Source organism: Silurus meridionalis, chromosome 17 (genome assembly GCF_014805685.1).
Source record: "Silurus meridionalis isolate SWU-2019-XX chromosome 17, ASM1480568v1, whole genome shotgun sequence".
Classification (NCBI taxonomy): domain Eukaryota; kingdom Metazoa; phylum Chordata; class Actinopteri; order Siluriformes; family Siluridae; genus Silurus; species Silurus meridionalis.
The window spans coordinates 21,638,666-21,663,771 of record NC_060900.1 but is presented as its reverse complement, the minus strand read 5'-3'; the positions used below and the strand labels follow the sequence as shown (position 1 = coordinate 21,663,771).

The window sequence follows — 25,106 nt, the reverse complement described above, 5'->3', positions numbered from 1 at the left end:
TTTTGTTTATTATACTATCATCATTTGCCCCAGAATCTATTAATACCCGCCACACGCCCTCCTGCTTTGCTGCGGCTATTTTAGGTGCAGGAATGCTGGACTGCCCCACACGGTCTGCTTATTTGGGTGATAAGTGGAAAACATGAAACAGATCAGGCGCTTTTATAATGTAAACTCTTTCTATTAGTCTGTTGTAAAAAAACAAATCATTGTACAGTTGGAGGAGTTTTAATACGGCTATATTGTAATCGAATTTTAGTGTGATGTGACGTTTCCATTATACTGGTGAGCTTGTGAGGCTTGTGATTTGGGATTAGAAACTGGTTCAGATCTTTCTTCACTGTTTTTGATGAGGATGCACTCCCAAGGTAAGATCTGGCTCATAAAGCTTCTGATAACAGTGAGGTTGTTTTAATAAAAAATAAAAAAGGTATATGAAATGATTACATCTTCAAAAATAACAGGTTAAGAGGTTTTCTCAGTTTTGTTACTAATATAAGATGATGGCTCCTGAATGCATGGATGTCTGTCCTAGAAGCATCATGTGAAATGTCAGTTAATTTAAAGAGACAGACCAGTTTTGCAAATAATAACATTTCTATGAAAAGTGTTCCAGGTCTATTATTTTAGTGTTTGTAAAATCGGAGTATGTATATTACTAATTATCTGCATTACTAGCTGTGTGTGTGTGTTTATATATCTTGGGGAATATAAAATGTTAAGATGAGGGTATGTTTAGATGTATTACTAGCTCTACGTGTGTGAGTGTGTGTGTGTGTGTGTGTGTGTGTGTGTGTGTGTGTGTGTGTGTGTGTGCACGCAAGTCTACGTTTTAATATTTGGCTGAATATAAAATAAGAAGATGAGGTTAAGTTTAAGTGCATTACTAACTCTGTGTGTGTGTGTGTGTGTGTGTGTGTGTGTGTGTGTGTGTGTGTGTGTGTGTGTGTGTTTGTGTATATCTTTTGCAATATAAGATTTTAGGATGAGGTTAAGTGCATTACTGTGTGTGTGTATATGTGGGTGTGTGTGTACATTTTTATATATTGGGAAAAAACAAAAGTTAAGATGAAGTTTTAGCAACATTTACAATAACTTTGGTCACTGACTGCATGTCTTGGAGAAAGCTTACTGTATGTTAACAGGAAGTGGTAGCTCAGTGATCAAAACATTAGACTTTCTGAACAGAAGGGAGCTCAAAATTGAGCCCTTAACCCTCAACTGCTCGAATGTATAAAAGTTATTATTGTAAGTCGCTCTGAAAAAGGGCATCTGCAAATAGCGTAATGTATTGTAAATGTAACGTACACCATCCCTGGCCGGGTTGCGGTCATTTGGTACCCAAATTTGTATACATTTTGGCTGCAGCAACTGATGGGTTTTCCCAAGCCACCAAATACCCCTTCACTTCTGAGGCTTTGGGTAAATGGTTTACAGTACATAAAAGTACATACTTAAACATTTATCTTTTGAGCAGGAGTGTCGATTAGGTCTCCTCCATCTCCTTCCTCAGCATTTGTTCCAATCAGTGATAAAGACATGACTGAAATTGAACTGCATTCTGTGGACTCCATCAGTGACCTTCACCGCACACACACTGAACAGCACAGCAAAGGTACATGCTTAAATTGGTGTCCGACGGTTAAATTACATGGTTACACATACAGTAATACAAGGATATATATATTTTTGTATATCAAATGTCTCTCTTTTAGGTGTCCGACCTCCACGTCCACAACCTCCATCCATCAACGGGAACCTTAGGATGATTGACAGGCCAATAGTTTGTCAAACAGGGTATCGAATAAGAAGATCTCATTTGAGTCAACTCAGTGATATGTGGACTTCCTCCAAGTGGTGCTACTGTTTGATTTGTGTGGCTGTAATGCTGATCCTCCTCATCGTCATTCTCATCTTTAGCTTCTTAGGTGAGAGAGTCTTATTTTATATATAGCTTATTTGTAATCGTGTTTCTATTCTCAGATTGTTTTCAGTGATTATATTAGGATTTCAGAAGAAAGGACTTCTTGCTTAAAGTAGAAAATTGGCTATTTTTGTTCTTTTTCCTTTTTGTTTAACATTTTCTAAACATTTAATTTATCTGTATTTTTTGTGTTTCATGATACTTGTAAAAAAAAAGACAAAACAAATTCACAATTTCATCTCAGAATTTCTTAATTTGCCAATATATTATATTCAGTTGTAGCATTCATTTTATTTATAATTTCTAAATAAAAGAATTAGCAAAATATTCATATATTTTCCTAAATAGCAGTCAAAGAGCTTATATTCTTCTTTACCTAGTAGGTCAATGGTTATAATCTTGTTCGTATATTACTGCAATACTTTCTACAGTTGTTTGCAGAATTGTAAAATACTAAATAATGCCAGATATGTGCACAATCTTGTGCTGGTCATATAAGATTAATCATAAACAATCCTTTCAGTTTTACTGTGTGTGTTTATTTTCTTCAGTCCAGCAGAACAGAACTCTACAAAGACTTGTTGAGGAACTGAGGGAAAGGCAAGAAAGAACAAAATAAATGTCCACCATATTTCAGGACTTTGCAGAAACCTGACAGCACTGGACATCAGACACTCACCCCCCAGCACAAACCATGTACAGATATCTAAAACATGTTGTTGTGTATGTAAAACAGTGTACCAGGTCAATCAAAAAGTGTGTCAAGATGAAAAATCATGCAATCTTTTAAGAGTGCAGACACACGCCGTATAATGTGACTACGAATAATGATTATTCAGAGTCTTATCATGTAGTAATATGATGAAGTAATAATGGTGTGTATGTTTGTGGATGTGATACAGATTACCAGTCAGTATGTAGTCCAGTAGATTTATGAGCACCATTTGGAGTCAGTAGCTTGCAAACTGAGATTCAGGCATGTGGATTACAGCTATGTTTTAGTATATAGACTTATTAGGTGCTTTAAACAGCTTCTGTTCTACTTTTATTTACCTATTAAACAAAGCTGGATTTGCAAATTATCTTCTTTAGTAGATCAATGATCAGAATGGCAGCAAAGCTGGAACATGACTCAACCAAATGCAGCCTCAAAATTCAGTGGATCTTGTGGTCCAATGTTGTACCCTGATAACAGACTGACCCACCACATTTTTGCATTTGTACTTAAAGTTTGCAGTTTAGTTCTGTTCTAAGGAGTGTCACTATAAATGAACACAGTAGAAGGAGAATCACATTTGTATTACAGTGATCGATCTGATTAAAAAAACACCAAAATCTGCTTTGCAGCTAACCTTAACATCTGGAGATTTGAGAGATTTGCCAAAGAATATGACTGCTTATAAAAAAGCTGTACAAATCATATAACAGGTACATAAGGACCATGTGTTATTTTGATGAGATATGTGTATTTTGCATAAAACAATAAAAAAAACCCCTATAAAACAAAAAACTACTTTGTGCTGGAACTGATTATTTAAAATTTCAGAATTTAAAACACGATCTGGAAGTTGTGTTAGCACTGGCTTCACTTCACATCCGCGATGTTCTCCTCACACTGCTCTCCACGCCACCCTTCATAGCACAGACATTTGAATTTTGATCTTAGGTCATGGCCATGTTCACCCCCAGTGTCGAGCAGGGAAATCATGTGATCGGAATGAGGGTTGCGTCTCGCGCAGCGACCGTTACCACTGCACGCGCTCTTACTGCAACGTGTAACACCCCGATGCAAATCGTTCACGTACACACCCAAGACTGAGAGAATGTATTGCCGGAGAAGATCACACTGGTGCTAGAGTGAGAGAGAAATGAGATACAATAATTACTCCAAAGTACATGAAATGCAAATGCACAGATATTTACACTTTATAGTTAATAAAATAGTTAATTTGTAATAGTTATTACCAACAACAGAATAATTACACATGCTGACCTTAGACTTGGCAAAACCCATTTCACCCCACAACACCACACCAGCAGCACCTAAAGACGCAATCTCACCAAGCGTGTTCTCTAGATCAGTCTGTAATAAAACATACATAGTATAAGCAGACACCTTCTGATCCAACCATGTGTAACATGGAACCTCTTTTGAAAAGTTATGGAAAGTTTAATTTACTATTTAAATAATTCTTTACATAATAATTATCCATAATTCAGTGGTACCCTCTGATCACAAGAAAACTGGAGCCCTGCTAGCATGTTCTTAACAGGAGGATGTAAAATAAATCACAATTATTAACTACACAAGGAATGTGTGTAGGTGGGAGAAGTTAAGTCTTTAAAGTCAGCTAATATTTTAAGGAGTATGAGGATCAGGGAGCATTAAGTAAAAGAAAGCACTAACTTTTTTATTGGTTTGTGTTGACATCAAAATTTGTTAATTAAATTTGTTGTAAAAACCATTGGGTATAGGAATCCAATCTGTGCTGGTGATACAAAAATATATATAAAAATGACGCATACGCAGCACCTTCTGAAATCTAAAGGCAGAGTGAGGTGTATTAAAGTTAATTAAAGTTAGATCTTTAAACGTTGTTGTCCTAATTTCTTTCTTCAGAAGTATCAAAGGTGAGGTTGTTGTGTGGATATGTGGATCCTCACAAGGACTGAAGTCATTATAAGGGTCTACTTTTACTTTCAACTGATTAAAGTAATTTCAACTTGGACAATTTGATATCTTAGACCGAATTGTGCTTTTTAGAAACACAATAAGCACTGCTTTTGTTCTTTTGCTCTTTGTCCTATTTGTTTTCAGTGGATGGATTTAAATGAAACACTAAACTGAGGGGCTGTTAATGTATATTTCATATTTCAAGACAGCTTCTGTAGCTTTAATCGCTGCCATCAGAATTGCAAATAATTTCCTCTGAATCAAAACTATGAGAAATGTCATGAATGGGGATCTGCAATTACAAAAACAGTGTGTTTGTGTGTATACCTTGTTTAAGAAGTGCAGAGTTTTTGTAAAGGCCACTCTAGCGTACGGTAAAACAGGAAGTCGGGGGGCATCACCTCCATGCTGTGCTCCCACTCGGAACGCCTCGAGGACACGGTGTCTTACCATAAGCCGGGTGTTCGGGTGTCCTGCTAGCCGAGGACACACATAGACACTTGGGTAAAGAGCAGTGGACTGCTGCCATAAAAATGCCAGTTTGTCATTTAGTGCCTGTGTTCCAGATTTGCACTTTCCTGTGTACCCACTCTCTTTTGCCCCACGATCATTATAGCAGCCAGGGTATCCATAAAACCCCCACAATCCCTTGGGCCGAGCCTTGACTGCAAGTTGCAGCGTTTTCTCCATGAACGCCTGTGCTGCTTTCTCAAACTCAGCCGTTGCCAGCAACGTGACTTCCTCCTCAGACATGTCTGGATGTTTCTCACGTACCAGTTGCTTAGACAGATCGTTGTAAGCCTGTCGGATGCCGAAGTTGCGAACCCAGAGAGGCTGCCATTTCTCCCAGTCCACCACACCCAACCCACTGAAACTTCTCTGTATAAGTGAACGTATCTGTGCCTCCGACATTTCAAGGTGATTCTCAAGATCGCCCCTCTGAGGAACCCCGCCATTCACACTGAAGCCCTCGCGGTCGATGTATGGATACAAACCAAGCCGGCGTTCATAAAACAGACTTATGCTTTCACCTCTGAATCTTTGTTCTGCATTGTGTATGATGCCATACTGCTTCAGGGGCAAGGAAACATCAAACACATTCTTGCATTTCGAGGTGGGCATGTTCCACACCACGGAGAAACCCCGATTCCTGATTACAGAGCCACTGTCTGAAACAAGGAAGGTTAGGGTGAGCAGCATGGGTAGCAGCAGAGAGAACCCTCCAAACATGATGGATCCTCCTGTAGACACAGACACAGCTCAGTTACACATCCAATTAAAATGAATACCAACACAATACATAACATGATTTATGCAAATCATTTTTGTAGTTTTAGAAACTCAGAAGAAAAAAACAAGTCCAATACAAATCATGTCAAATCTTTATTAATAAATAAAAGCTATACAAGGTTATAAAATGGTACAATGTGTCTGAGCAGAATTCCTCTGTATCCAATCTGTATAAACTTACTGTATAAATGTACACCAAGTTTGACAAGAGCCAGATTGTGATGGCTAGACGACTGTGTCATAGCATCTCCAAAACTGCAGCTCTTTTGAGATGTTCCCGGTCTACAGTGGTCCATATCTATCAATAGTGGTCCAAGGAAGGAACAGTAGTGAACCCATAAAAGTGGGACCAACACAATATTAGGCAGGTGGTCATAATGTTATGCCTGATCAGTGTATGGAAATGAGGTAAAGTCCCACAAGCTGTGTTTTATACATAGGTAGACCCCAACTTACGACGTAGATAGGGACAGAAAAAATCAAGTAAGTCCATCAGTTTGTAAGTTCAGAAGAGTGCCTACTCTATGATGCATTCCGACGCAGACATAAAGAGGCACTGTAAACACATACATTTTTTTTGTAAATTAAAAATTATATTATATATATATATATATATATATATATATATATATATATATATATATATATATATATATATATACACAGTTGTGTTCAAAATTATTCAACCCCAATGCTGTAAATGGTTTTAGAATTTAGTGTACATTTGTAATTGTATTCAGAATGAAATCCTACAAGGACTTCTTAAAGAACCATATGCAACTAAAATGACATCAATTAGTTTTGTAATACAGTAGTAAATGTTTCTTTTGTGAATTCTTCATTGACATAATTATTCAACCCCTTAAAGACTACCACTCTGAAGAACAGAGGTTCAATGAAGTGTTTTCAATCAGGTATTGAAAACACCTGTGGATATCAGGGAGCAGCAATAAAGCCTAATAAGCACCAATTAGGCAGCTTTAAAATGACTGTGATACTCAGCTCCTTCTAGACATTTACTGGTGTGGTTACAAACATGGTGAGGTCAAGAGAATGGTCCAGGAAGACAAGAGAACAGGTGATTACTCTTCACAGGAAGGGCAATGGCTATAAGAAGATTGCAAAGATGTTAAACATACCAAGAGACACCATAGGAAGCATCATTCGCAAATTCAAGGCAAAGGGCACTGTTGAAACGCTACCTGGTCGTGGCAGAAAGAAGATGCTGACTTCGACTGCTGTGCGCTACCTGAAGCGTAGAGTGGAGAAAAGTCCCCGTGTGACTGCTGAGGAACTGAGGAAAGATTTGTCAGATGTGGGTACTGAAGTTTCTGCTCAGACAATACGGCGCACCCTGCGTAATGAAGGCCTCCATGCCAGAACTCCCAGGCGCACCCCCTTGCTGTCCCCAAAGAATAAGAAGAGTCGACTGCAGTATGCCAAAAGTCATGTGGACAAACCACAGAAGTTTTGGGATAGTGTTCTGTGGACTGATGAAACAAAATTAGAACTGTTTGGGCCCATGGATCAACGCTATGTTTGGAGGAGGAAGAACAAGGCCTATGAAGAAAAGAACACCTTGCCTACTGTGAAGCATGGCGGGGGGTCAATCATGCTTTGGGGCTGTTTTGCTTCTGCAGGTACTGGGAAGCTTCAGCGTGTGCAAGGTACCATGAATTCTCTTCAGTACCAGAAGTCCTCACGCCAGAACCTTGATATGCTTCTTACAGAGCCACTCCTTGGTTATCCTGGCTGTGTGCTTCGGGTCATTGTCATGTTGGAAGACCCAGCCTCGACCCATCTTCAATGCTCTAACTGAGGGAAGGAGGTTGTTCCCCAAAATCTCGCAATACATGGCCCCGGTCATCCTCTCCTTAATACAGTGCAGTCGCCCTGTCCCATGTGCAGAAAAACACCCCCAAAGCATGATGCTACCACCCCCATGCTTCACAGTAGGGATGGTGTTCTTGGGATGGTACTCATCATTCTTCTTCCTCCAAACACATTTAGTTGAATTATGACCCAAAAGTTCTATTTTGGTCTCATCTGACCACATGACTTTCTCCCATGACTCCTCTGGATCATCCAAATGGTCATTGGCAAACTTAAGACGTGCCTGGACATGTGCTGGTTTAAGCAGGGGAACCTTCTGTGCCATGCATGATTTCAAACCATGACGTCTTAGTGTATTACCAACAGTAACCTTGGAAACGGTGGTCCCAGCTCTTTTCAGGTCATTGACCAGCTCCTTCCGTGTAGTTCTGGGCTGATTTCTCACCTTCCTTAGTATCATGGAGACCCCACGACGTGAGATCTTGCATGGAGCCCCAGTCTGAGGGAGATTGACAGTCATGTTTAGCTTCTTCCATTTTCTAATGATTGCTCCAACAGTGGACCTTTTTTCACCAAGCTGCTAAGCAATTTCCCCGTAGCCCTTTCCATGTACAATTTTGTCTCTAGTGTCTTTGGACAGCTCTTTGGTCTTGGCCATGTTAGTAGTTAGATTCTTACTGATTGTATGGGGTGGACAGGTGTCTTTATGCAGCTAACGACCTCAAACAGGTGCATCTAATTTAGGATAATAAATGTAGTGGAGGTGGACATTTTAAAGACAGACTAATAGGTCTTTGAGGGTCAGAATTCTAGCTGATAGACAGGTGTTCAAATACTTATTTGCAGCTGTATCATACAAATAAATAGTTTAAAAATCATACATTGTGATTTCTGGATTTTTTTTTTTTTAGATGTCGTCTCTCACAGTGGACATGCATCTACGATGACAATTTCAGACCCCTCCATGATTTCTAAGTGGGAGAACTTGCAAAATAGCAGGGTGTTTAAATACTTATTTTCCTCACTGTATATATATATATATATATATATATATATATATATATATATATACAGTGGAACCCGGATATGTCGATGTCCTGGGGGGTCGCCAAAAAGCATCGAGGTAACCGATGATCGAGATAAACGAAAACAAAATGGCGGCAATATATTAACGTGCTTGAAATTTCTTTATGTACATGATGTGCGTTAATAAATGAGAATGTGCATGCGTGTTTTGGAGGGTTTTACACAACAGCGTTGCTGCGATTTGTTTGATGAAGGCATGCTATAAAAATGTACATACGTTTGTTAACAACAAAAGGCATAAGTGCACCTACTAACAGCAGAGATTTACCAGTATACAATACAAACCACCATCCATTCTCCATACAAACCTTTATTATATTCTCCAACATTATAAACACACAGATCGCTCAAAAAAAAAACAGCGGCTGCACGGTGCCGTTTCACATTTAGTCCACATGTGGGGAAAAAAAAAAAAAAAAAACATAACTAAGTGTCTGAAAACTTATGACCATCAGGCTGAAGTAATCCGCACAAACACACAAAGCAAAGTGTCCGAAAAAGCCGACCGGCGGCACGGCGTGAAGCCGGAAAAAAACCCCGGAAGATCCAAAACCGAACCCGAAACCAAAAACGAGGGACAGAAAAGTCTCAAACGTGAACGGCCGAAGGGCGTGGCAGGTGCTCGGCCGCTTTCTCTGAAGCTCCGGCTTCAACTTTTTACCGAGAGAGCCGTGCTCCTTACCGAGCGCGCGCGCGTCGCTCCTTACCGAGAGAGCCGTGCTCGGTAAGGAGTTGAAGCCGGGAGCGCCGCGCTCCCGTTCATCACATAACATTTGACAAAAAAATACATATGTGCACTTACTAACAGCAGAGATTCACCAGTATACAATACAAACACCTGTAGTATCTGTAAGGTTTGATTTTTCCGCCACTTGCGCGAGTTCTTCTGCGGCTGCACAGTGCCGATTGACATAACTGACGTTAAAATTTCTTATTCCCCCCCCCCCTTGTGCTCGAGATATCAGGGTTCCGCGACATAAAAAAAGTCGACATAACCGATAAAAAATGCGTAGAAAAAGCGAGAATTTGGCGGTTCCACTTCAAAAATGTCGACTTAATAGTGTTGTCGAGTTAACCGAGGGCGAGATAACCGGGTTCCACTGTGTGTATATATATATATATATACAGGGAGTGCAGAATTATTAGGCAAATGAGTATTTTGACCACATCATCCTCGTTATGCATGTTGTCTTACTCCAAGCTGTATAGGCTGGAAAGCCTACTACCAATTAAGCATATTAGGTGATGTGCATCTCTGTAATGAGAAGGGGTGTGGTCTAATGACATCAACACCCTATATCAGGTGTGCATAATTATTAGGCAACTTCCTTTCCTTTGGCAAAATGGGTCAAAAGAAGGACTTGACAGGCTCAGAAAAGTCAAAAATAGTGAGATATATTGCAGAGGGATGCAGCAGTCTTAAAATAGCCAAGCTTCTGAAGCGTGATCATCGAACAATCAAGCGTTTCATTCAAAATAGTCAACAGGGTCGCAAGAAGCGTGTGGAAAACCAAGGCGCAAAATAACTGCCCGTGAACTGAGAAAAGTCAAGCGTGCAGCTGCCAAGATGCCACTTGCCACCAGTTTGGCCATATTTCAGAGCTGCAACATCACTGAGTGCCCAAAAGCACAAGGTGTGCAATACTCAGAGACATGGCCAAGGTAAGAAAGGCAGAAAGTCGACCACCACTGAACAAGACACACAAGCTGAAACGTCAAGACTGGGCCAAGAAATATCTCAAGACTGATTTTTCTAAGGTTTTATGGACTGATGAAATGAGAGTGAGTCTTGATGGGCCAGATGGATGGGCCCGTGGCTGGATTGGTAAAGGGCAGAGAGCTCCAGTCCGACTCAGACGCCAGCAAGGTGGAGGTGGAGTACTGGTTTGGGCTGGTATCATCAAAGATGAGCTTGTGGGGCCTTTTCGGGTTGAGGATGGAGTCAAGCTGAACTCCCAGTCCTACTGCCAGTTTCTGGAAGACACCTTCTTCAAGCAGTGGTACAGGAAGAAGTCTGCATCCTTCAAGAAAACATGATTTTCATGCAGGACAATGCTCCATCACACACGCCCAAGTACTCCACAGCGTGGCTGGCAAGAAAGGGTATAAAAGAAGAAAATCTAATGATATGGCCTCCTTGTTCACCTGATCTGAACCCCATTGAGAACCTGTGGTCCATCATCAAATGTGCGATTTACAAGGAGGGAAAACAGTACACCTCTCTGAACAGTGTCTGGGAGGCTGTGGTTGCTGCACGCAATGTTGATGGTGAACAGATCAAAACACTGACAGAATCCATGGATGGCAGGCTTTTGAGTGTCCTTGCAAAGAAAGGTGGCTATATTGGTCACTGATTTGTTTTTGTTTGGTTTTGAATGTCAGAAATGTATATTTGTGAATGTTGAGATGTTATATTGGTTTCACTGGTAAAAATAAATAATTGAAATGGGTATGAATTTGTTTTTGTTGTTGCCTAATAATTATGCACAGTAATAGTCACCTGCACACACAGATATCCCCTAAAATAGCTAAAACTAAAACTACTTCCAAAAATATTCAGCTTTGATATTAATGAGTTTTTTGTGTTCATTGAGAACATGGTTGTTGTTCAAATTAAATCCTCAAATAAAATTAATCCTCAAAAATACAACTTGCCTAATAATTCTGCACTCCCTGTATATATATATATATATATATATATATATATATATATATATATATATATATATATATATATATATATATTTTTTTTTTTCTTTCTTGAAATGTAAGTCGAGTGGTCGTATGTCAGGGTCTGACTGTATGTAGGAAGTTGAGGAGAGAACTTTTGAGCCCTTTGGAAGGATGAAAAACAAACTACATATGTAAATTATATGTGGTTTGAAGCTTTCAATAGATATATCCGTGTATACAATAAACGTGTGATTATAAGCACGGATATTTAATTAATATATGTGGTTGTAAATTTGACTGGAACTCAGTACATAAATAGTTATTATTTTCTGTACTGCGTTCATTACTGTCAACTGCTAGGTGTGAAACGTGGCTTTAACACATTGTACACCACAGTGACTAATAAGTCGTTCATTGGAGGACATCATTCAGTATGATGCACTTGATTTCAACCTGGTTCTCAAGTACCCAAGTTTACATTTGTGTTATGAGTTAGCATCTGGTTTGTGTAACTGGCCCATATGCATTGACTCTGCCAGTAGTATACATATCTATTAGACAGCATGTTTTGTGGCCTGTGAATATTTACCAATTAAATGTCATTACTGATGCAGAACAGGACAAACAAAAATAAAGTTATTGCACTTTTATTTGAAACTGAGTACAATAAACTACTCATCCATTTTAAAACATTTACAATTCTATAATGATATACTAAGGCACATTCAGTTTCAGTATTCGGATCATGTTTAATGGTGATAATGTCGATCCTGATGAAATTACCTGAGGCGTAACACAACAGTCCTCGAACCAAAGATCTAAACTGACAGGATCTAATATACAGGATCTGAGGTGTGACTGTGTGGGTGATGTGTGTGTACATCAAATGTTCTTGTGCATCCAGAAGACAGGCAGTCCCCGAGGATCTGTGTATGGTGTCTGTTCCAGAGTCTGTTTAACAGGAGCCCATGAAGAAGAAGGAAGAGCTGGGGCAGGTGGAGGAACAGATGAAGTAAATGAGCAAGATTGAGGAGGAGGAAGGTGGGTAGCTGAAGAAGTCACAGAAAGAGAGGAACTATGAGATGGAGATAGGAGAGGGACTTTGTTTGGTGGAGGAGGTGGTGCTGGTGGTGGAGAAGGCGATGGAGGTAGGTTATTGCTGAGTGCTGCAATATTATGCTTCCTTATTCTCTGTCCTTTCCCATCATTCTCAGCTGTCCTGCAGATCTTATGTAGTAGTTCCATTGGCATGAAGGAAGCCAGCGTTCCCACGTTCTGCACAGGTTGTGAGAGCACGTAGCCCAGGTGGGCATAGAAGTACTGCTTATCGTGAGTGGTCAGGTAGAGTCGGGTGAATCCTCTGGCCTGGGCGTAACACTCCACTCCCTCCATCAGCACCCGGCCATAGCCCTTGCCCCGCAGATCATCTCGCACCACCACCGATTCCACGAATGCACTGCGGCTGCCTAGCACTCGTGAGACCCGAGCATGACCGATCAACACCTCACCCTCCAGCAGGACAAGACACGCTGGGTAGCTGTCACTAGACTGGCGAAGTGAATGGAGCCGAGCGCCCATGCTGCGCTGCCATTGAGTGTTCAGAAGTTCTGCACATGCCTCCAAAAGGTCCCAGCGATGGTGGAGAGGGACGATACGTACAGCTGGAGTGCTAACCTCATCGTCACACCTGCACACACGGCCATGGGCAGGAGTCAACACGGAGATTCAGAGCTTTTAAAAGACACTGTGGGGTTTGGTTTCACATTTTGCAACATGCTTTTTGCTGCTTTCTCAAGAAACGGACCAGAAAAGTGAAACATGCGATCGGTTTTGCAATGCAAGTTTTTTAGTGAAATATGTTAATGCAATGCTTGAGACCAAGGCAAGCTCTGACACCTTCAAGACAAGAACACAGCAGGGTTGCATTTACATTCTCTTTCATGTACAATGTATACACTATACACTTCTCTTTTTTTGTAAACTGTTGGAACCTTTGCAATTTGTTGTGTCCCCTTTTCACTGAAAATAATGACCACAGAGGGACAGTGAAGAAACCTTGTTTTTCCCTCCAAAACGGTTGAAAATTGCTTTAAACACAATGACACCCCCAGACCACAGAAATGACCGACACACTTGAAAATGTGACATGTTCTTCAGTACAGTAAAGTTGCAGCCATACACAATGTGTAGTCCATAAAGTATATGTTTCTCTTTTTATTCAATAACATCATTTTGTAAAAAAAACATATATATTATGGAGTTTTTTTTATAATTCTAAATGTATTAAAGACCTACCTAAATGTCTCATATTGGAATTTCAAGTATAACCCATCAACATATTTCTTTCCATAGCCTTTAAACCATTTTGATAAAAGAAGCCATACATAATCTGGAATGTCAGACAAGTCAAGACTTCAGGAGAATAAACGTGTACAACTTCGATTTCCACTTTAAGTTGTACAAGTGAACGCGTTTAATTACGGTGTTACATTTTTTAAGTATCCAACAACGCAACGCATCTCATGTCACGCCTCGTTTTGGCGCTATTCCCTGCATGTGCTTTAAGTCTCAAACTTTCCCTAAACTATAAAAATAAGCATATCTTCATGCACACAGAGATGAAATTCCTATAGACTTACCCTCAGTGATGAGTGTAGAACAAAAGCAGAAGGGCAAAACTGAGCCACACACACACACCCACTTTCACACCAAGAAGACAGCATCAGAATCAGGAAATTAAAGCTCACGGTGCTAAGCATCTCTGTTCGCTGACATGAGATCAGTTCAACTCGGGCTATTTTTATGTTTGAAAAATTTAAGTGGTTAAGCAGAAGTATGGTGTTAAGTGGTAAAAAAAAACAGAAGGTGGCAAGAGAAAGTTCCAGTAAGACAAAAGTCACATTGTGAGAAGACGGTACTCAGAAAAGCCGACATGCACATGATTAAAAGTGAGAACGAATTACAGTCAGATATACAGTGAGTTTATATGGTTCTCACTGAGATATTAAACCTTATAAAAGCTTTTTATTAAGCTAATAATCGAAGTCAAATGTTTTAGCTGAACATTTGGTTGAACTGACCTGCAAAATACCACAAAGTGTATTCATCTACATGGCATGTGGGGTCCATGCAATAATGCGGTGACACAACTGTGTTGTTCAGTGGTACATATTAACACTCAGACTTATGGAAAACTAACAGATTTGAAGGCATTGATTAATTATAATAGTTTATACAGGTTCCTGCTGGTAATATTTCTTCTTAATAAAATTTCGAGGGGCCTGATTTAGTAATGTTAGGAAACAAGCTGTTATATTCTTACACTCGTTTTACTCAAGTTCATTGTAGTTCGTCTCTTGTTGGTGTAAACTATCCACATCATTTTTGTTAACATGTCATTTGTTAGGCTTTTTCATACTTGCAAAGCAAGCTGACTAAAAAAATCTCTCTGCACACTTGTACAATTGGGGTGTTCCAATTGTGCATCACACAGTGAATGGAGACGAACTGCAGGTGATAAACTTGTGACTGGTAAAATGAAGAAATGTAGACCCCCACACCACAACTCACTGATACAAATTGTATGCATTTATAGCGTCATATCTAAATTGTGCAGATTTGAGAGAATCTCCGATTCAAAGTTTCTCGAGTTTGTCGAATTAAACATGTTCCTGTGGTACCAGTCAACAGCAACATGGCCCCCTCCTTTGTTTCAAATCTGCCTGATTCATTCTAATACCCTACCACCCCTGGATGCAGTTCTCTTCAACTGGAGACACAGTGCAGCTGAGGATGGTTCCACATGAACAGCTTAAAGATCCATGAAGTTACTCAAGAACTGAGTTTGGATTTGGACTGTAAATAATATAAACCCTGCTTAGGACTGCAACTGACATGAACCGTTCTACATTTAAGCACCCATCACTGAACAGTACACCTCAGCAATTAAAAAACTGGACATTCGGTGGCACCCAGATGAAGATTGGTTCCCTTTTGAGTCTGGTTCCTCTCAAGGTTCCTTCCTCAAAGCATTTTAGAGTTCTTTCTTAATCATTGTCGCCACAGGCTCGTTTATTAGAGATAAACTTGTAAAGGTTTAACTTAGACACATTAACATATAAATTCATATTTTATAACGCTACTTTGGGACAGTGTCCATTGTTAAAAGCCCCCTGAGGGTTTTATTAAAAAAGTTACGAGTGAGGCTCTGAATGCCCATTTATTGTTACACTTGTTCTAGTACCACAACAAACCAAATATGTTGTTTTTTAGTTCGGCAACACATTTAGGAGGTTTAAATACAAAGGATTCCTCATGCTACCAATTTACCAAACTTCTAGGACTCAACCTACTTGAGGAGGAAGCTGGGAAAGGGGTAGCTCAGTGGTCTCAGTTTTGGAATTTTAACTACTGGAAAGTTATGAGTTCAAATCCCAGCACCAGCAAACTGTCACTGCTGGGCCCTTGGGCAAGGCCCTTAACCCTCATGTTGTATATATGAGTTAATTGTAAGTAGCTCTGGATAAGGGCGTCTGCCAAATGCCGTAAATGTAAGGAGGATGTGCAAACATTGGCTCAAACTGTTTATAAACTGGCAGCAGTTGTACTAAATGACCACCAGAGGGAGCTGTATATTTACAAAAGCTTGAGTAAAACGAACTTTTCCTAATATGGTGTTGCCTCGTGTTAACACAATAAGGAGCGTTTATTATAATGAAAAACATAATATAATAATATATTAAAATAGGACAGCAATCCAGTTCGATAGCTTGAATATTTAGTCTAGATTTAATCTTAGTGGTGATGTTGAAGTAATACCCTTCATCGCAGAGCTACCGATTAACGGATTTAACGTTTTTGTTGTTGTTGTTGTTGTTGTTTTTTAAATCTCACTCTCCGGTTTGAATGCAAGTTGCCCGGATGTGAAAGTGATCTACCCTGTGAGTGTCAGTGATTCCAAATCCACTATGCATTTCTCCTTCTACTTCCTGCTAATGTTCATGTGATCACAGTTTACCCACATGATTAGTCTCTATCCTCCTGTCAGTGGTCACTCAACTGGATCCCAAGCACACTTTTCTGAAGAAACTCGATCCTGACTCGAGATGAATCCCAACACAACAACATAACAGAAATCAGCTTCATGCCGGTAGTTTCCCAGGCCGGCAGAGCTCTAACAACCAGAAAAACGTGTAGAAGAACGCTGATTGGAGAGGGACCGTGTATTATAGCGCCTTCTGGTGGACCGGAGGCCTCACTTCTGCTTCAAAATAAATGCAGTTCCTGACCAATCAAATAAAAAAAATCAGGCTTATTTAATCAGGTTTCATGTTAAAAAATAGACAGTGAATAAAGCTTTCTAAACGTCCAAAATCACAAATACAATATGTGGACAAAACCATATTTCCAACCATATGGGTTCTTCCCCAAACTGCTACCACAAAGACAGAGGAGACCCACAAGTTTTTAAAATGTCCTTGGAAGAAGTAACATTAGATGTTCCCTACATTTGTACCTAAAGTGAACCCCTAATGAGATGGTTTACATGGAATGGAGTGAAAGATCTTGAGTGGTCTGCAGGCTTATTGAAATCAAGTTTTACCTTCACAGGTTCACAATAACAAAAATAGGCAGACATGTCCCTAAATGTCCAAACTCACAGATTTGCGACATCTGATTTCCCAGCCATATGAGTTCTTCCCCAAACTGTTACCACAAAGATGTAGGAAACCCACAATTGTTTAAAATGTCCTTGGATGTGGTAACTTTAAATTTTCCCTTCATTTGAACTAAAACATAATGACAATGCGCCTTTGCATAAAGCAAGCACCATGGTTTACATATGGTTTACATGGGTTGGAGTGGAAGATCTTTAGTGGCCTGCTATAGATCTCTGGCCTTACCCCGAGAACACCAGGGCTCTCACCAGCTGAAGTTAAAGGTTGTTCATTAGGAAGTGAAAAAGGTCATGCTAGTGTTGAGAGACGACTTCTTAAGAAAACTCATTGTATTATGACTGAGCCAGCGAGAAAATGTAATAATGAAAGCATAATTGTTTTATAGGGAAATAAATTATGTCAGTACAATACAGCAAAATTGAATCAGAAATGTAGTATTTACATATTAATACAACTAAAAGCAAAACATCAACTAACAAGATAAAAGAGAGAAAAGGGAAAGAGAAGAGGGCACATGTTAGTTCTATACAGTATGAGAAGTTGGGGGGGGGGTGTACTGATAATATATATCTGGGATACAAATCATACAATAAAAATAAAAAGGGGTAATTTGAGGTAAGGCATGAATGACTAATGGCTTAATAATAAATAGAAGCTGATAAAAATAAAAGGTTATTTAATCGCTTTCTCCCTTCATTATATTACAGAAATCTAAGCTTAAAATAATCGTCAAGAAGCTTTTATTGTCCTTTCTACTATATATTGCTGATGTACACAGTGAAATGAGACAACTTTCCTCCTACGTGTTACATCACACAACACAGAGCTACATAACAGAACACAGACCAAGGACTAAAGTAAGTGTCATTGCCACGTAAAGTGCATCGTGTGCATCCTAGTGCAAACAAAATACAGTGCAGACAGACAACACAAGACAGTTTGGGACAAATACACAACACAAAATAGTGCTGACCAGTAAACCTCTTGTATACTCTGATAATACAGTAATGTGCAAAAGAGGACTATAAGGGGACTATAAACAAGAGTAAACATAAACACAATGCTGTGCAAAAACAGCAGTGGCAGCAGTCTAGAGGTACAAAAACAGCATGTAAAGAGTATAAGATTAAATATAAATAATAAGTTGTGGAATGAATGGAGATGAGTAATGAGTGTTTGTTGAGTTCAGGTTGTACAGTTCCGTAACACACAGTTGAGTGAGTGTGTGTGAGTTTAGGTTTAAATTTAGTTCTGTTTGTTCTGAGCTTTCCTCAGCCTTCTCATGAAGTAGAGACTCTGCTGGGCTTTCTTGCTGATGGAGCTGGTGGTAAGTGACCAGGTGAAGTTCTCTGCCAGGTGAACACCAAGGAATTTGGTGCTCTCGACGATCTCCACAGAGGATCCATCGATGATCAGTGGAGAATGGCCGCTCTGTGCTCTCCTGAAGTCAACAACCAAGTCTTTGGTTTTGTCAACGTTCAGAGACTGCTTTCAGCAGAGCTGTTTCACCTCCTATCTGTAAGCTGACTAGTCGTTCTTGCTGATGAGACCCACCATGGTCGTGTCATCAGTGAACTTGATGTGATTCGAGCTGTGCATTGCTACACAGTCGTGAGTCAGCAGAGAGAACAGCAGTGGGCTTAGCACACAGACCTGAGGGGCCCCAGTGCTCAGTGTGGTGGTGCTGGAGATGCTGTTCTCGAATCCAGACTGACTGAGGTCTCCCAGTAGGCTCAGCTGCTTAATCAGGTGCTGAGGGTTGATGGATGATTGTGTTGAAAAATAAAGGATATAAATGGTTTCCCAAAAAAAAAAAAAAAAAAAACAACTTTACCTTTTAGAATATATGTAAACCTTTCCATTGACAAACAAAAGGACATGTTGATGTTGTAATGGTTGTTTTTCCACTTTCCTCCAATACATTACAATTAGACGCTTTGCTTGAAGTATACATATGTCAATAAGCTACTGTGTACAATAGGGGTCACCAACAGGTTGCCTGCAAGGACCACACAAGTCACACAGGGGCCTTTTCTAAAAATAGCTCAGCATAGCTCCACTTACCAGTGAGCTGCATCTAATTTTTTGTTGCTATTCTTTTTTAAATGTGCCATGAACAGACCAAAAGCCTGAAACCGGAGTATGGTTAAACACCTTGTCTTTATTTAGTCTGAACAGATACAAGGCAGAGGCTTGAGGAGAAGTACGAACCGGAGAGCGGGTATAAACCGTAATGCAGGTATAATCCGTAATGCGGGTAGTCCAGGGATGATCGCCAATGTGAACCGTTAAAGGCAAACCCGTCTTGAGCGCTTCCTCCAAAGCAGAGCCAGGAGCATGGAAGTACGGGGAATACTAGTGGTAGGAAGTCCGGTAGATCTCTCATGGCAACAAGTAGCTCCGACCGTGAGTAAGGTGGAATCGGGACCTTATAAAGGGGAAAGGTAATGGGGAACAGGTGTAGGTGATAAGATGGAGAGGCTGAGTGAGAGTTAGAGCCTTGGAGGGAAGCGTGGCTGGTGGTTCCCTGACAAAATCACACTTGCATTGGTATGAATTAAAAAATGACAATATTAAAATATAGATGACTAGATATAGATGAATATCATTAATTATTAATAATACCATATAATTAAAGGTAAATTGAGCAAATCTGTTATTTTAGAAGTGTGTATCAAACTGGTAGCCCTTCACATTAATCGGTACCCAAGAAGTAGCTCTCAGTTTCAAAAAAGGTTGGTGACCCCTGGTATACAATATTCTCAGTAAAAATTTCTGGTTTAATTGGAAGATTTACAGATACCATACTAAAAATAAATATAACAACCTCTTTCCAAAACTCCTGTTCCTGTGAAGAAGACCACATACAGTGCAAAAGTGTACCTCTATCACCTGAGCATTTAATGCAAGTGTCTGGGGTGTTTTGACTAATTTAACTTTAATGGGGTAAAAATACGTCTTTATAATCCAGTTGTATTGTATTCATTTAAAAATGTTTATAGTTTGTGATTGAGCTTTTGCACATACTTCGTCCCATTTGTCCCAGATGTTCATTTTTAAATCTTTTCTCCAGTAAATCAATTTGAAATTTGAAGGTTCTTTAGAATATGATTCTAAAAATTTATAAAACATTGACACTTAACCTTTAGATTGTAGAGATTCCAAAAAAGACACTATATGTACAAAAATTACACTCGACTTTTCCAGCCATATGTGGTTTTCTTTGTATGCGACTGCATAAAATTTTCCCTTCAGTTGAATTAGGAGACCGTAAAAAGTTCCATTAAGATATGATTTGCATTTGGAGTGGAAGATCTTGAGCGGCCTGCTATAGGGCTCTGACCTTAACTCTATTCAAATCCGTTGAGATGTATTGGAACATTGACTGCACCCCAGGTCTCCTCACCCTACATCAGAACCCGACTTTACGAACACCCTTGTGATTGAATAAGCATACAGTACAGACCAAAAGTTTGGACACACCTTCTCATTCAAAGAGTTTTCTTTATTTTCGTGACTATGAAAATTGTAGATTCACACTGAAGGCATCAAAACTATGAATTAACACGTGGAATTATATACATAACAAAAAAGTGTGAAACAACTGAAAATATGTCATATAGTAGGTTCTTCAAAGTAGCCACCTTTTGCTTAGATTACTGCTTTGCACACTCTTGGCATTCTCTTGATGCCTACTTTGAAGAACCTACAATATGACATATTTTCAGTTCACTTTTTTGTTATGTATATAATTCCACGTGTAAATTCATAGTTTTGATGCCTTCAGTGTGAATCTACAATTTTCATAGTCATGAAAATAAAGAAAACTCTTTGAATGAGAAGGTGTGTCCAAACTTTTGGTCTGTACTATATATATAATATATATAAACTTTTGGTCTGTACTATATATATAATATATATAAACTTTTGGTCTGTACTCTATATACAATATATATACAGTACAGACCAAAAGTTTGGACACACAAGGTGGTTTGTGAGTCTTCAAATATTGGTCTACACAGGACATTTGACATTTTCTCAGACCCAGTGCTGTTTTTGAACATTTGGGGATCCCCAATCAAAACAATAAAGGGGTGTTAACTGGCTGCAGATACTTGGGAAACACTTGAGGCATACCCCTACATTTTCAGCATATATATAAAGAAATTAATAAATATATTTTCTATAAAATTTGTTTGTAGAAGCATGTTTAGACTGATGATCTAATGCATAATTATATCACTGAACACATTGTTTAAAGTGAATATTGAGCTCTAATGGGGATATTGTTAAAATAAGAGCAACAGTGCTTTAAGGTATCCTTGAAGTGCCCTCAGAAGGCAGTACTTTAAATTTGGTGTCTATTTCTTTTGCTGAATCATTTAAACTTCTATGTCAGTTAAAATACTTCCAAGGCCAGAGATGCCAGTAAGATTTATCCTGAGATTGTGAGGGCACTGGAGAAAATACAGGTCATGCGTTTAACATGTCTAGCATGCATTATTATTGTTCGAAATCTGGGACATTGCCCTTTAACTGCAGACTGGGATAAAAAAAAATATATATAAAAAGTGTAAAAAAAATAAATAAAAAATTAATCAAATAAAATAGATCATTTTACCAGATCGTGTGTAAAAATATAGCAAAATCATCAGAATAACCTTTACTGGATTTGTGGAAAGGAGATGGCTCGATTAATAGAAGTAGGATTTAAAAGGAACTATTTGTTAGTGAAGGGTCGAGAGTGTATGCTAATCCAAACTACACGTTTGTGGATTTGAAAGCACGTGTTTGAACATGTTTTGTGGGATTAAAGGGTATCTGGGTCACTACAATGTGTGATCTAGCCTCACTGCAATTGTACAGAGAGATGCATTTGTATACTTCAGGGCACAATTGTGTCTCCAAAGCTGGTGCTTTTTATGGACATGAAATTAATACAGCCGGTGATAGAGAAAAGTTCAGTGGGGTGGGGGGGTTGGGCAGGGCTAGAAGGAACATCCTTGTTTTTTTTTGCAGATAATTATATATATTTTTGGAGTTGTATGTTGTAATGAATATCAGACTATAAATGAGTCTATAATTCTCTCCTGGGAGGGGAGTGGGATGCTTCTTTCAGGTGAGCAGAGACCTTTAGAGCCCCCGTTGATGTGTAACAAATAAGGGGAAAAAATTTATGAAACTGTTTGGATATTAGTCTGTAGTGGTAAAGCAAGAGTTCAGTATTCTGTTCTTTTCACCAGCCAATCCATGTCTGTAGAACATTTATTAATCATGCAATCAGATGCAGTCTATGTATTTCCGATTGCTGCAAATCACCTTGACTCTTTTAAAACTAAATAATCGGCATGTGACATATGAAAAGCAATTTAAGATTCAGAACATGTTAACAAAATGTTTTGCTTTATTTACTTTTCAGAACAACTCATCCAGAAAGACCAAGAGAAGAAATAAGCACTAGATTTTGCCACACATTCTCCAACATAGCCGAAAATAAAAGAAAAAAAAAAATGCAACAATATTAGTATTAATAATAATAATAGTAATAATAATAATACATTAAGCAATACCATATATGGAGTTCGTGTGAACAAGACGAAGACCTAACATTGGTCACCGTGGATACCACCAGCACTAACTCAATGCACCAATAGCAGGAAAGGAAACAAGTCTTATTTAAATAAGTGTTAATCAAAGCTTTGCACAGTCATAAAATGCTTCTAAAACTTCTCGGTTCAACCATTATATATTTTTTGCATTTTTAGCTCAGTTTTTAGGCTTCCATTTTTTCTGCAATCATTTCTTGTCCTTTGAAGGTTTTTTTCTTTCAAATATCCATGGGAAGATATGGGTCCTTGGCTGGGTTTGTTTGTTGCATTGCATGTGTGTTGTGCAGGTATGTTGAAGCTGGATGAAGTGTGCAGGTGTGTTTTGGTGTCCGCACGGCTGTCCTTGTTGCTTGAAGTTGGTTGAGGGTCACAGCTCGAGGATGTGTAATGCTTCTTTTTTTATACCAGAGAGGCGATGTAGAGACTAATGCAGAGACTGCAGGTGTGTGTGTGTGTGTGTGTGTGTGTGAGTGTGAGTGTGAGAGTGAGAGTGAGAGAGAGAGAGAGAGAGAGAGAGAGAGTGTGTAGGGAAGCATGTTGGAATTGGCAGCAGGGTTTTGCGGTTGCAAGAGAAACAGAAGACAGAGAGAAGATTTTCTGGGGTAGGAGTTGAACATAAAAAGGAGTGTGCCTACAAATTGTGGTGTGTTTATATAAACTCTATGTATTAGGTTACTTAAGTGTTTGTGTGTGCATGTATGTGGAGTGTGTATGTGAGGTGTGTAAGGCACAACCAGTCTCTGTCAGTCTCTAAGATCCATGCTGGAGCCGAACAGAGCCACCAGCTGCTCTTCGTAGTGAGCAATGTTCCTCTTCATGATCTCCATGCATGGACCCAGTAAGCGCTCGAACGCCTGCACATCAATTACTGCAAAAAAGCATGTGCGTATTAAGGCCAAACAATCAGTTATATGGGTTGGATAAATAAACACAATTCGATTGAAAAACCCACATGCACCTCACAGACACTTACCCAAGCACTTAACATCCCCAATGGCGTAAGCTGAGGCAGCCCTTGGTTTGTTGGTTACAAATGCAAGCTCTCCAAAGTACTGCCCTCTAGTGCAACGGGCAATTTCTACCTCGGCATTGTCCTGCCTGTCTGCTTTTGTCTGAAACAGAGTGGAGTCCTTGACTCAACACACTTCCCCTGTCCTCTAATCAAACTAATAAACATTCTACAAACAGAAACAGAAGAAGCAGCATGTCTTTAAGATTCAACAAAGATGAAAACAAACTTACTTTGCTCTTCATCATGATCTTCACCTCCCCAGATTCAACAATGTAAAAACAATCCGCTTTATCACCCTAAAAAACAAACCAAAAAAACAATCCTGTTCAATTACATAATACTATTCCAACTCCGTTTTGCTGATGAGACTAATTCAGATTCCTTTGTATGAGCATCAAAGGCATGGTGCATTTCTTCATTAATCACCTACCTGCATTATAATCCTCTCTCCATCATGAAAAGTCTTCACCCCCAAAACGTCAACAATCTTCATTCTCTCAGACAACTGAGAAGCAAAAAGAAAGAGAGAGAGAGAGAGCGAGAGCGAGAGAGAGGGGGGGGGGGGGGGGTGTTTGTGTGTGTGTGTGTGTGTGTGTGTGTGTGTGTGTGTGTGTGTGTGCGCACAAGTACAATATGGTTTTAATCTGAGAGCATTCAAATCATCAAATAGTTAAAACCCGATAATATAAATATTATTATTATTTATTAATTTTTAACTGCAATTAACATCATGAGCAGGAGTTATTTCCAACATGCCAATTAAGTAAAACCAAAACAGCACTATTATGTTAAAACTACGAAAACACAGATTTGTCCGCATATATGGAAGCTCTTACTTCATACTGAACATTTAAATGCTAAATACAAAAACATATACAGACCAAAAATAAACTCAAATACATTGTTAAACAAATAAATAAGCCCCGCTATGCCAAGCTGCCACTCTTGGGCTCTTGCTGTAATGTAGGTGACAAATAAATTCTATTCTAGAATATTCTATTCTATTCTATTCTATGAAATCAAGAATTGCAGTTGCAAACAATGCCACGTTACAATGTACAATAAAATCTACGTAACATCTGCACCTTTTTCAGGTCATTTATGATTATTAAATATAACCTGTATGGCCCACACTATATGGCCAGATTTATGCTTCACTTTATTCTTAATGAGATTTAACTTTAACTAGTGGCTGTAAAGTAATTAACTTCAGCCTTGGCCACTCAGGAGGATCTCTAGTAGTAAAGACTGACGCAGTTACTATTCCCATATATGGTAATGAAGTAGACCAACTGCTAAATTAACTATAATGCTATGTTATAACTGT

General features: G+C 39.2%; 4 protein-coding genes across 6 annotated transcripts in view; 1 reads left to right on the top strand and 3 right to left on the bottom strand.

Annotated features, from left to right (window-relative positions):
- The first annotated feature begins 92 nt into the window (after window positions 1-92).
- si:dkey-20d21.12 (uncharacterized protein LOC556245 homolog) lies at window positions 93-2,561 on the top strand. Of its 2 annotated transcripts, none has more exons than XM_046872144.1 (4): window positions 93-368; window positions 1,514-1,615; window positions 1,716-1,928; window positions 2,476-2,561. In XM_046872144.1, the coding sequence occupies exons 1-4, from the start codon at window positions 350-352 to the stop codon at window positions 2,541-2,543; spliced, it is 402 nt and encodes a 133-aa protein (XP_046728100.1). In that variant the 5' UTR covers window positions 93-349; the 3' UTR covers window positions 2,544-2,561. The 2 variants fall into 2 exon arrangements, with proteins under 2 accessions (XP_046728100.1, XP_046728099.1); XM_046872143.1 differs by having other exon boundaries at window positions 94-368; window positions 1,478-1,615.
- Window positions 2,442-16,697, bottom strand: hyal3 (hyaluronidase 3). 2 transcript variants are annotated; one of them, XM_046872141.1, is made up of 4 exons: window positions 16,502-16,697; window positions 4,926-5,839; window positions 3,918-4,007; window positions 2,442-3,776 (listed from the first exon to the last, which is right to left on the bottom strand). In XM_046872141.1, the coding sequence occupies exons 2-4, from the start codon at window positions 5,826-5,828 to the stop codon at window positions 3,510-3,512; spliced, it is 1,260 nt and encodes a 419-aa protein (XP_046728097.1). In that variant the 5' UTR covers window positions 5,829-5,839; window positions 16,502-16,697; the 3' UTR covers window positions 2,442-3,509. The 2 variants fall into 2 exon arrangements, with proteins under 2 accessions (XP_046728097.1, XP_046728098.1); XM_046872142.1 differs by lacking the exon at window positions 16,502-16,697 and adding an exon at window positions 14,120-16,492.
- LOC124400262 (N-alpha-acetyltransferase 80) lies at window positions 12,363-14,239 on the bottom strand. The gene is made up of 2 exons (XM_046871964.1): window positions 14,190-14,239; window positions 12,363-13,167 (listed from the first exon to the last, which is right to left on the bottom strand). Exons 1-2 carry the CDS (start codon window positions 14,237-14,239, stop codon window positions 12,363-12,365), a joined length of 855 nt encoding a protein of 284 aa, XP_046727920.1.
- A 5,845-nt stretch (window positions 16,698-22,542) lies between the features above and the next one.
- prkar2aa (protein kinase, cAMP-dependent, regulatory, type II, alpha A) overlaps window positions 22,543-25,106 on the bottom strand; it is a 25,516-nt gene continuing 22,952 nt past the window's right edge. Inside the window, exons 7-10 of the mRNA XM_046870634.1 lie at window positions 24,210-24,284; window positions 24,010-24,075; window positions 23,741-23,879; window positions 22,543-23,635 (exon numbers count right to left, since the gene is read on the bottom strand). Coding sequence (XP_046726590.1) covers window positions 23,511-23,635; window positions 23,741-23,879; window positions 24,010-24,075; window positions 24,210-24,284 — 405 coding nt within the window. The 3' untranslated portion in view covers window positions 22,543-23,510. The remainder of the gene's footprint in view (window positions 23,636-23,740; window positions 23,880-24,009; window positions 24,076-24,209; window positions 24,285-25,106) is intronic.

What these genes read in the sequence shown, in the direction of transcription:
- si:dkey-20d21.12 (XM_046872143.1), top strand. An exon ending in CACTGAACAGCACAGCAAAG is followed by an intron (nt 1,616 to 1,715) that starts GTACATGCTTAA and finishes TCTCTCTTTTAG; the next exon opens with GTGTCCGACCTCCACGTCCA. An exon ending in TCTCATCTTTAGCTTCTTAG is followed by an intron (nt 1,929 to 2,475) that starts GTGAGAGAGTCT and finishes TATTTTCTTCAG; the next exon opens with TCCAGCAGAACAGAACTCTA.
- hyal3 (XM_046872141.1), bottom strand. Translation starts at nt 5,828, where the DNA reads ATGTTTGGAGGGTTCTCTCTGCTGCTACCCATGCTGCTCACCCTAACC. An exon ending in CTCTGCACTTCTTAAACAAG is followed by an intron (nt 4,008 to 4,925) that starts GTATACACACAA and finishes GTTTTATTACAG; the next exon opens with ACTGATCTAGAGAACACGCT. An exon ending in TGGGTTTTGCCAAGTCTAAG is followed by an intron (nt 3,777 to 3,917) that starts GTCAGCATGTGT and finishes CTCTCACTCTAG; the next exon opens with CACCAGTGTGATCTTCTCCG.
- LOC124400262 (XM_046871964.1), bottom strand. Translation starts at nt 14,239, where the DNA reads ATGCTTAGCACCGTGAGCTTTAATTTCCTGATTCTGATGCTGTCTTCT. An exon ending in ATTCTGATGCTGTCTTCTTG is followed by an intron (nt 13,168 to 14,189) that starts GTGTGAAAGTGG and finishes CCGTGTGTGCAG; the next exon opens with GTGTGACGATGAGGTTAGCA.